Source organism: Carcharhinus amblyrhynchos, chromosome 5, assembly GCF_965287045.1.
Source record: "Carcharhinus amblyrhynchos chromosome 5, sCarAmb.v2.hapA, whole genome shotgun sequence".
Taxonomy (NCBI): domain Eukaryota; kingdom Metazoa; phylum Chordata; class Chondrichthyes; order Carcharhiniformes; family Carcharhinidae; genus Carcharhinus; species Carcharhinus amblyrhynchos.
In genome coordinates, this window is record NC_137328.1 from 44,330,061 (window position 1) to 44,342,136 (window position 12,076).

At 38.9% G+C, this 12,076-nt stretch overlaps 1 protein-coding gene across 4 annotated transcripts in view; it reads right to left on the reverse strand.

Moving 5' to 3' along the window:
- Positions 1 to 12,076, reverse strand: part of smarca2 (SWI/SNF related BAF chromatin remodeling complex subunit ATPase 2) — a 143,833-nt gene that overhangs the window by 71,549 nt on the left and 60,208 nt on the right. For all 4 annotated transcript variants that reach the window (XM_080188714.1, XM_080188711.1, XM_080188713.1 and 1 more), the window contains exons 12-15: positions 11,503 to 11,633; positions 8,504 to 8,561; positions 4,073 to 4,176; positions 375 to 522 (exon numbers count right to left, since the gene is read on the reverse strand). In XM_080188714.1, coding sequence (XP_080044840.1) covers positions 375 to 522; positions 4,073 to 4,176; positions 8,504 to 8,561; positions 11,503 to 11,633 — 441 coding nt within the window. The remainder of the gene's footprint in view (positions 1 to 374; positions 523 to 4,072; positions 4,177 to 8,503; positions 8,562 to 11,502; positions 11,634 to 12,076) is intronic.

Below are 12,076 nucleotides of genomic sequence, written 5' to 3' on the forward strand. Positions count from 1 at the left end.
AAACAGGATTGTGCTGTTGACTCCGCTCTTCCAAATTTTACCTCCTAATAATGCCGTCATTCATTGCCCCACCCAGCTGAGTGCCTTGTAGAGTACCCATTTCTGTCCTGTTTGAATAATTATTGATGACATCATGACCTGAACAATCAAGGGCTGACAAGTTATTTGAATATGAGGGGCAATAACTACTTTCTCAAACATTCAGTTTCTGGTGAATTGCAAGATATTTGCTGCTAAATTCCAACCAAGATAACACACATTTAATTTGGGCAAATAAAAACAAGATTCATTATAATTGAGAGATCAGAAACTTACATCATAAATACTTATTGGAACTAATCACACAAAATACTTAATCTCATCTCCATACTTACTTGGTATTGTTTAAGTGATCCATTGATCAGCAAAGTTGATTGTTTCTCTACCCTTTCCGTGACTGCATGTGCCACTGCGTAATATGACTGGGAACCTTTCATTCCTGCTCGCATGCTGTATTCATCATCAACATCTTGTTTAGCACACCTAATATCAACAAAAGGACAATGTAATCAATCACATCTGCCCCTTAAAGTAAAAAGATCCCTCAAACAATAAGGCAAATTATTGTTTTATGGGAAAATCCAGAACTAGTGTTCTTCCACAAGAAAAAAAGCAAATGCCACAACTACAAAATACTGATCTAGGCAAAAAATGATTATGCATTTTTATTGGCAGTTTCAATTACACATCATTTTCTTTCTACCCTTAAAAGATGCAGGCTCCGAAAAACTGTGGGGTTTGATCAATCACCTTGGTGAGAAAGCAGTGGAACCAAGGAAACAAAGGCACTTTGTTACATCCCTGCCAGCTGTCACAAATGATATCGGTGGACAGAGATTTCCTCAATCATCAGTTCCTGTTGCAGAGCCATGTCAGGATCAGATGTATCAATGGCAGACAATACACCAAAAAAAAAATAAAGCATGAGGCCTTCACAATGATGCTTGCATGCTTTGCTGATGGGATTCTGGTCTAAAAAAACTCTTACTAGGGAAAAAAATGCTTCCTTGACTTAGCTGCTGATCAGAACTGCAACAGGCTTCAAGTTTGAGTGAGGGTAGTGTCCCAGTGTCCTGAAGACAGCCAAATTGTTTCAAATAGCAGCATCGCCTCACCAGTCCCATGCAAGCAAGCGGCCTTCCCACCTCAAAATTTGGCACTGTGCTGTGTTGAAAGTTATTAGCTCACTCATCAGGATACCTGTCTGCAGAATTATGGAGCTAAATTTCACAAATGGAAATTTGTGTCGGCTAGGTACAAGCTTCCAATGTCATAATTCTACATATAAAGCCTTCTTCCCGAAGTTCACAATGGGCAGCAGTGTAAAGCATTTCATTAAGATACAAAAGGTGATTTCTCCGGACTCTCAACACAAGCTCAGAGGGTATTCCCCCCAAAGTCTATCCAAATTAGAGAATAAGACCTTGCCTTTAAAAAGCAATTGGCATTGAAAAATATAAAAAAGTGTTTCACACTGACATTATCGAGCAAATTGAATGCCGGACCAAAGGAGGAGGAGGTAATACGGTGCAGTGACTAAAAGCCTGGTTAAAGAAGTAAAGTTTTGAAATGCACAAGTGAAAAAAAAAAATTCCAATGAGGCACCTCCTGACTGAAGGCATGCCCATCAGTGATTGACCATCATAGAATCATAGAACCACACAGCACAGAGGAGGCCCTTCATTCCACTGAGTCCACACTGACACATTAGAAACACCTGAACTCCCATGTAATCCCATCTGCCAGCACTTGGCCATAGCCCTGAATATTACGATGTGTCAAGCGTTCATCCAGATACTTTTTAAAGGATGTGAGGCAACCCGCCTCTATCACTTCCCCAGGCAGCACATTCCAGACCGTCAATACCTTCTGGATAAAAAAGCTTTGCCTCACATCCCTCCCTAAACTTTCTGCCCCTCACTTTGAACCTACATCCCGTGACTGACCCTTCAATTAAGGGGAACAGCTGCTCCTTATCCACTCTGTCCATGTCTCTTAATCTTGTACACCTCAATCAGGACGCCCCACAGTCTTCTTTGCTCCAATGAAAACAATATAGGCTTTCACAATCTCTCTTCACAGATTAAATTTTCCAACCCAAGCAGCATCATGGTGAATCTTGTAACCCCTCGAGTGCAATCACATCCTCCCTATAATGTGGCGACCAGGACTGCACAAAGTACTCACCAAAGTTTTATACAATTCCAACAATGACTTCCCTGCTTTTGTAACCTATGCCTCGAACGTTAAAGGTAAGTGTCCCATATGCCTTTTCCATCATTCCAGAGGTCTGGAATGCCAAGCATGCCAAGGTCCCTTTGTTCCACCAACTTTTTAGTCCTGCCATTTATTGAATACTTTCTTGTCAAATTATTCCTTCCAAAGTGTGTCATGACATTTCAGGGTTAAATTCCATCTGCCACTTATCTGCCCATTCCACCTATATCTTCTTGTTGCCCAAGACATTCACTGTTAACCACCTGGCTAAATGAAGGTACATTTAGCCAAAGTGAGAGGAAGAGTTTGAGAGGAAATTAAAAACAAGGTTGCAGATGTTCGAGAACCAGGAACCAATATAGGATGTCAAGGGCAAGAATGTCATCGGAGCAGGGTCTGTTACAAAACGTGGACAACAGAGTGATGGATGAGCTGAGTTTCACAGGATGGTGAACGGGAGATTAAACAGTTTAACGTGGTGGCAAACCACAGTTTTAATGGCACATGTGTTGAGACAAGGGCAGAGGCAGTATTTGTGACAAAGTTGTGGGTGGAATTTAATAGCTGTAATGGGGAGCTGGTCCATTAGCTGGAAAACTGGTGACAACACTGGCATAGCCGTTTCCAGGAGACCTGATGGGATTTAATCCCAATTGGACACGTACTCGATCAGCCTATGTCAGGAATCACCTCCCTCCCAGCCCCGACACTGAAATTTCTGGCAGGTGTCTTGTCTTTGAGTGCTGCCAGCCAATCAGTAGGCGGCAACTCTCAGAGGCAAGTGTTTATGTCAGGAACTAAAATTGATAACTTTGATCTTACCAATGTTTAAATAATGGAAATAGCAGCTCACCCACAACTGCTGTCAGACTTGTGCAGTATCCAGAAACAATGCTGAGCAATTGAGAAAGATAGCGAGGAGATAGAGCTGCGTCTCATCAGCAAACATGAGGGAGCTAACCCCACATCCACAAATGATGTTACTTTGGAGACTCAAGGTAACAGTGGCGGCTGAAACAGAAGCCGTTGCTGCTGATATTTGGACTACGATATGATAGATGAGTTGCACTGGTGATTCTATAAATGAAAGCAATTCCATTGATTTGGACAATGGAAGATTGTGTGATCTGAAGTTTCAGTGGCTGAAGAAAGGCCTAAAATAGGTAATGCCTTGTCAGTTGAGAAAGTCATTTCTGACTTTTATCAGTGTGACAGCAGAGATAGAAACTTCTCAATTTACCTACTGTGGAGTGTCCATAAAATTCCCAGGTAGTCAACCCGCCCCAACCAGTCCACAATTTTGTTGGGCAGGTGAGGCTTGGGGTACCCTGCTACATTCCCAGGAGTTCAACAGTGGAAAATAGCTATGGGCTGCTCTGATCAGCAGAGACATTTTCCACCAACTCTTCAGGTGATGGAAATGAGAAAGAAAAACCCCGCCCTTGGTGAAGAGATTAAAATAATCTGACAAATGACCTACATCTGAAAAATTAAACTTTTTTCAGGTGCTAAGGGATTTATGCCCTCAGTCAGGATGAAGACTATTTTCCCTCAATTAATTGGAGACGTTACAGAAACTCCTCATGTTTGGCATCATTAGTAGATATACTTGCAGTTTTTCACTTCTACCACTTGATGGCATTTACAGTTTGCACAGATTCTCTTCTGAAGACACATTTGAAGAATTTGTAGTAGCACTTACTGCCCATTTTGGAACTGTAGTCTTTAAGTTTTGGATTGGCCGTTTTCACTCCTATTAATTTCCTATAATATATTTAGAATCTTATTTGTAACAGGCTCAAGTTTTAATACATACTCAATTATCTGCTTTGCAAAAAAATCAGATACATCTTCAATGTTTGGGACAATAATCTTCTTTTCTTCACTCTCTGGTGCAACTGGGGCTTCTTCATCTTCCTCCTTAAAAGAAAAACCCAACAAACTTCATGTTCAAGTCAAACAATACATGGAGGCAATACAGCAAGTAGTACTTGTATAGCCTTTTACTGACAAATTAAGAGGACATGCTGAAGAATCACATTGCAGAGGTTTGATTCATCAAATGCAATTGGAAGCCTCTGTGTCTTTGACAATAAACTTTCGAACACAAAGCAACAGAATGCATCTAATTTAACAGGTGGTTTGATTTTATTAAAAGAAGCACAGTGGTGCATCAGTACAATATAATTTGGCATGATGGATGTTCATATCCTCAATGCCCTGTCCAGAAATTCCTGAATTCTTGCAAGCTATTTTGAAGAACCAGGAAAACTGACAATCAGCCCAGAATGTTCTTCCATTCAGAGCAGTTGTGATTTCGTTGACTGGGGGAGCAGAATAAATGAGCCAAATGGCTCGCTTCTGCTTTCATATCTTATGCCACTGGCTAACATATCACCAGGAACAGGTCATTCAGTCCGCTGGTCACTTCGTCTTTCAATGAGACTATGGGCTGGATTTTCTGGCTGCACGCGTCCCAAGACTGGGAAATCCTGCCCAAGCTTTTGGGACTTTTAAATGGTCCTCCAGATTTTCTGTTCTGCCCATTAAGATACCCAGTGGGTGGGACCAGAAAGTCTCGCCATATATCTCAATTACATTTATCTGACTTTGCTCCATATTCCTTGAAACTCGTACTGAACATAAACCCATCAATCCTAAGTCTTAAAAGTTACAATTAATCCAGCACCCACTACCTTTTAGGATGAGAGATGGGTAAAAGTTTCAGATTTCTACTATTCTTTGTGTTTTTTTTAAAATACATAACATTGGTCTGTTTTCTATACTACTAGTGGAGACTCAAAGTAATATTCCTCATTATAGAGTTCCAAATATGTTTGTTAATCATAATGGAGGAGTGAAGGGGAAAATTTAACACACCTATTAAATGCTGAGATTTAAAGCAAAAGCCACGAAAACTCAATTTTTCTTTGTAACTAGCAACAAATCAAGATAAATCAACTTGGAACAATGCAAGTTTTCATAGGTTTCCAAAAGCTCATTCAAACTTCCAATAAAAAAAATCTGTTTGAATAATATGAATGAGCACAATAACTTAAATCAAATTCAATGATGAGAGTTTTCTGAAGAAAATAGGAAAAATGGGAAAGAGTTTCCACTTTGGGCACAACTGGTGATTCAGGTATAACTTGTACTAAAAACTGCGCTGGTTTAATGAGGTGTTCTTTGAGGTTCCTCTCAAACACACTGCACATTGCCAAACACAAAACCTGCTATATACTAATATAATTAGGTAAGTTCTTGAAAATCTTTAGAAAGTGTTGCTTTAAATAATACTCAATATATTTGAGAGAAATTATTTGCAGTTTAATACAGCTGAAAATGGACTAGTCACAAAACACAACCACTTTTAATCACAGCATCAATCCATCAACTACAAGTAGCAATTTTTAGAGCCTCGTTAAACTCCTGCAAACAAATGCAATTAATGAACATACTAAACAGTGATTATTTCTTTCTGCGTGGGTACCAGTTTTAAGGGCAGACCCAGTATTTAGCAACTTAAAAAACATTAGTTCAAAAGATTGCAGAAACGAGAGTTTTGCGGGACGTAATTGCAGAATTTTTATAGTGCTAATCTTTTACACAAGTTATGCTAATTTCAGGTAAATTATGCCAAAAGAAACTAGCAAAGCTCCAGATGATAAATAAAAGCATTAAAAAGAAAAATTCAGTGTTTTTTCATCTAAGAAAGTAAGCCCTTTCTTAGAGTGAACTTTAATACACATGTCAAGTTAACTGCTACTCAATTTAAAAAACATTAAGAGCCTTAAGGTCATTGTTTCAAACTACTTTGTAGAGTCATATCTGGAATCATCTCCAACCCATACCAGTTACTTCCAGCTTGCTCAATTTTAATAAAGTTGGCAAGTAGCCAGAAAATAATCCTCAGTAATAGTTGCAAACTTTTTCAAGAGGCCTTGGAGAAGTACTAAGTGGGCCTTCTACAGTCTGCTGTCATCTTTTAATAAAAAAAGTTTTGTTAATAAAAGACTAAATTATTATATTAACGTGCACAACAGCACTTTTAAACACACAGTCGAATAGGCCAATTGATACAAACCTCTGGCTTCTTCTTAATTCATGTATGGGATGTGGAAACCATTAGCAAATCCAGAATTTAGTACCTATCCCTAACTGCCCTTGAGATGGTAGTGGTGAGCTTCTTCTCTTGCAGTCCTTGTCATGTAGGTACAACCATAGTGGAGAGACTGTGGCTTGTTGATAACATCATTGGACTAATAGTCCAGTGCCCAGGCTAACAGTCATAACAGCATAGAAAAAGCTCTTTGGCCCATCCAGTCTGCAGACAATAACTGCCACTAAAGTCATGCTAATCCCATTTTTCAGCACTCGTTCCATATCCTTGAATGTTATATTTCAAGTGCTCATCCAAATATTTATTAAAGGTTGTAAAGTTTCCAGCCTCTCAGGAAGTGCATTCCAGATACTCATCCGGATTTTTTTTCTCAAAAACCCTCTGAATCTACTGATCTTTGCCCAAAAACTACAGTCCCTCATGATTGACCCCTCAAAGGGAGCAGCTGCTTCCTATTCACCCTGTCCATACTCCTCAATCTTGTATGCCTCAATCATGTCCCCCTCAGCCTTCTCTGCTCTAAAAAAAACAATCTAAGTCTATCCAATCTCTCCTTATAGCTCAAATGCTACATCCCAGGAAACATCCTGGCAATCCTCCTCTGTACCTCGTCTAATGCAATCACATCCTTCCTATAGTGAGGTGAGCAGAACAGTAATCAAGCAGTGACCTCACCAATGTTCTGTTCCAACATAACCTCCCTGTTCTTATACTCTACGCCATGATTGCTAAAAGAAAGTGCCCCTGCTCTGCCACCTTCAGGGATCTGTGAATAAGCACTCCAAGATCATCTGTTCCTAAATTTCCAAGTACTCTGCCATTCATTAACTACACCTTGTCTGTTACTTCTCCCAAAGTGTACCACCTGACACTTAAGAGTTGAATGCCATCTGCCACTGCTCTTCCCAACTGACCAACCCGTCTATATTTTTCTGTAATCCATGACCTTCTTCGCCATCAACCCTGGTGTCAACTGCAAACATACTTATCATCCCCCCCCCAAATTCTCATTTATAATCATTTACGTATATAACGAAAAATAAAGGGACCCAGCACTGAACACTGTGGTACATCACCGATACCAGCTTCCAGTCATTCAAACAGCCTTCTATCATCATCCTTTGTGACCCATCACCAAGCCAGTTTTGAGTCCACCTCGTCAAGTTCCCTGAATTCTATATGCTTCAGTCTTCTCAGTCTCCCATGTGGGAAGTGCTGTAAGTGCATGAATTCAAATCCCGTCAAGGTAGCAGAGGAATTTAACATTTAATGAATAAATCTGGAACATAAAGCTAGTCTCAGACCTATGAAACAATCACTATTGCAAAAACCCATCTGTCGTCCTTATGTGGTCTGGCCTGGTTGTGACTTCAGACTCATAACGATTCACCGACTCTGCCCTGTGAGGTGGATTAGCAAACTATATAGTTTAAGGGCAATTAGGGATTGGTAACAAACGATGGCCATATCAGTGACACCTACATCCCACGAAAAAATAAAGAAAAAAAACAGTGCTATTCAATAGTTCCAGTATTTGGACTCAGTGATAGTGCAGGGTTAAAAACGGGTCATTCCAAAGGGTTAAAAAAAAATGCATATTGTAGACCCATCTTCACAGGCAATTATTGAAACAAATCAGAAAGAGAACTGCTAAAATCAGAGTTTTCTCAAAGAAATTAGTTGGCAGCCAATTTGAAAAGCTTAAAGCTGTAATTTGAACAATTTCAGTCACAGCTCTGTTGGTGGAACCTGTCAATGGGCTTACAATAAATAGCTGAGCACATCCTATTCAGAGAGTTAGCTGATGTCAAACAAGGCAACAACAGGGAACGCTGTAATTAATCTCAGCATTCCCGATTTAAGAGGGGAAAGGGTTCCTGGTTCTGACCGAAATATAGTGACTGCTGCTGTTCATTCATGCTTGCGGTTGTCAGTTGAAAACAGATCAGGCTTAGTCATGATGTCCCCCTGGATTAAATAATCTATTGACATGACCACAAGGTGTCTCACAGGGATAGTGGTCATTTGAGAGAAGTATTGGAAAGCAACTGTACTTCAAGAAGTTTATCCCATTAAAGAAAATAAATAAAGCTTTAACACATCAGAAAATTGAAAGAAAGCACATACTTCCTCCTCATACTCTGATCCACTCTCCTCACTATCTGATCGTGGAGCTACTTCATACCTAAAGGAAGTTTAAAAAGTCAGGTTATTGACATGATTACAAGATATGAAGTGATTAAAAGATAAAGATTTGTCTTCTAAATACAAAATCATTAATAAATTTATAAGAACTACAAATTATGGCTAATCTGAACGTATTTTGGTGCTTACTGTAAAGCATGAAAATTGCTTTACATTGGCTTTTTTTCTAGATAATTAGGACCATTTTTTTAAACCAAATTAAGTGCATTTTTTCCAGAATATAAAACCCAACACTACAAGCGTCATTTTTTTTTCCCCTGTTAAAAGTACTATTGCCAGTTTCGTAGTTATTGTAGTTCATAATATCAGATAACCAATTCAAACAACTTGTCTGATTTGCATTATTGTTTACCCAGATTTGGAAATTTATGAAGTGGCAGGTCTCTTGGGTAACCCCGGTTTGAGTACAGTTATTATGCTCAGCTACTGACTTGGTCTAAATATATGAAGTCATTGTTCAAGAATACCCTGTCAGGATATAATCTGGAAGAGTCAAACCCAGTGAACTGCCTTTATTTACAACTGTAGTTACACCAGAGGGTAATTGTTTGTAAATTTTTGGATCATAGTCAGAAGAATCTTTTCTGAAATGCTTCAAAGGTTAGAAGTGTTCTCCATGTACAAATACAATTATAAATAACTAGCCATCCTACTGACATTGCTCATGTTATATTTGATGATTCATAAATGTCTCCAATGGTATCTTCACCAACTCCAAGCTGCACTTACTGACTTGCATTGGCACCCATCCCCAACGATCTGCTTTTGAAATTCTGAGACAAAGCTCACTATAGACTCATTCCACTGATCAGGTATAACCAACACTGCTTTGAATCACATCCTGCATCTTTCCTGTCGAGTTGTTCTGAACCTACTCCATGGCATCACTTTCTAATTCCACCGACAAAGTCTCATACCACTCCCAACTTTAAACATCTTTCCAGAAGAATATGTGATCAAGCCTATGGTCAGGTTTCTTAACTCTTCTTATAACGTCTTGGTACCTGCTCCTTTCTCCTTTGCCCCTTTAAAGTATCATGGGAACTTCCTCCACATTAAAGCTGCTATATAAATGTAAGTTTAGTGCAAATATTGTAAGAAGGCCACAGATTTGTAGTGATTAAATAAACTGTGGTGTTTTTATTAGAATACTGTATGGACAAGATGTGTATCTTAGTGTGTAAACTGTAAATAAGTAACATCGATCTTAAAATTAAATATTAACTTGTGTTATTAATGTTATCTCAAGAATATTTTTCAAAATCCCAAAATAGATATTACGCTCTTGCTATCAAGTTCAAAGCACTTATGAAGCAAAATAAATCAGGCTTGCACTAATTTTGGAGGACATCACTATTCATAAATCTCAAACTCAAAAAAGCATTAGCTAGCTTATTGTTTCCAGTCATTTAGTCAACTTTCTACCCATGCTACAATGCTTAATAATCATTATCAAGTCTCTTATGTGGCATCTTGTCAAATCCTTTTTGAAAACCCAGAAAGACAACTTCTATTACATTTCCTTTATACACTTCACTGACTTCTCAGGAAAATCTTCAATTTTTAATGAGTAATAAGCCTTTCACAAATCCATGCTAGCTGTCCTTAAATTAACCCATTCTCTCCTAAGTGAGCACAACTTAACTCGTGTTATGGCCTTGAGAAGCTTACCCCATATCAATGTTAGGCTGAATGACTCAGTTTTCCAATGCACCATTCCTATTTAAAAAATGATTAAATTGGCTATTTTCCAGTTCACTAGTCCAACTTTCATGTTTCAGAATAATAAAAGACTATAGTCAAATGTTTGCTCTTTTCTCTGACATTTTGCAGTATTGTAGATGTTTGGAATCAGGATTCTTTTTCAGAGTTGTGTCAGTTTTCTCCATACTAATTCTTTATCTTTAGTTAGTTAATTGTTTCACCTCTTTAGTTCCTAACTTTCCAGGAAATAGAGGCAAAATGCACACACTGCACCTTCACAATACTTTCTTTTAATTCACTTCTTTAAAATCTTTCACTTTCTATGTGTATAAAATCCTAACTACCATCTTATATTCCTGGTTAAGGAATGTGGGCGATTTCAAGGCCAGGGAGAATCAGAAAGGAGGGGGGCATTTCTGATGGTAAGGCACCTGGATCTGATTTTGAAACACCACTCCCAACTATTCCAATCTAACTGGACTGCAGTGCAGTCAATCAGAGCAGTTTGCATTTAGAGGTGCAACCGATATTAGTTATAAAAGCTAGCAGAAATGTGATGGAGAATAGTTGTAATGGTAGCACAAACGAACGACAGTATACGCAAGAACCTGAGCTGCAAGTCAGGGTACTTAGACTTTGGTCACTGGAAGGCAGAAGTGAAAAGGTAGACATTGGATGCTGCAACAGTGCAGTGGCAGATGTGGGACCATATGAGGAGTATACTGTTGGGCACGAGTGGGCTATGAAAATTGACAATGCAGTGTGCTGATAGGGATTTCCAAGATGGGAAGAGCACCAAATGGCAATAGGTGCAAGGAAGGTAAAGTTCCAAATATTTGGTCTCAATTACTTTGGGGAAAAAAAAATAAAAAAATAGTTACAACTGGCTACGTCTTGTTCCTTTATTCTCTCTCCCAGCCCGTTAGCCTACTGCTGGTGGCCAGACCCAACAAATCTCTAAGTCACAAGAAGTGGCAATAACAGAGAGGAGGAATCACATGGCATCTGAAGGGTAGAGTCTGGAACTGCACAACTATGACGAGTATAGTACTTTTAACCTTGATGGCAAAGCAATATTGCAGTAGTGAGTAAGAAATAGTGCCTTGCAGCCAAGTTTGGAGTATTGAATAAATAGCATAATAAGGCAACAGTGTCTGCCAGTCTCAAATCACGCAACGTTTTATTAGTTACACCAAATGAAAACATGATTTACTCACCCTGGGTTCATTTCCAACCATGTATCTAGTTGGACAGCTTTTGGAGCATCAGGTCCCTGAAGGACTTTCCCAGTTTCGACATGAATAACTTTGACTGGCAAATCGCTCATTTGGCTGCTTTCATCCAAAAGCTTAACAAATATAAAGGTTTTGTTTTGTAAAAAAAAAATATCGATAAAAGAAACTGCACCATGCCAGTTCAAGACAGTATCAATAGATTTTCAATTTCTGCTCATTTATTTTTAGGAGCATTGAGCGAAACGGAAATGCACGGATTAAAGCTCAAGGAGGTGATTTTCAGTCTGTGCTCACGACCAAAGAAAATGGCGACGCGGGCTAAAAATCCAGAGAGAATACGGATTAGCAACTCTTTCTGGAGAAATCGCATTCCATGATTTTGCCCAACCCATGCTGGTATGGTTGCAAAGTTCACATCCACAAAAGATGAGAATTTTATTTAAATAAATTTAATATTTACAGGTCAGCCCACCATATATTGACACCGAGCCAAACTTTCAAACCTCACCAATGTGGTTTACAAGAGATTCTGAAGTAAACCGGTTGTGCGGATCCC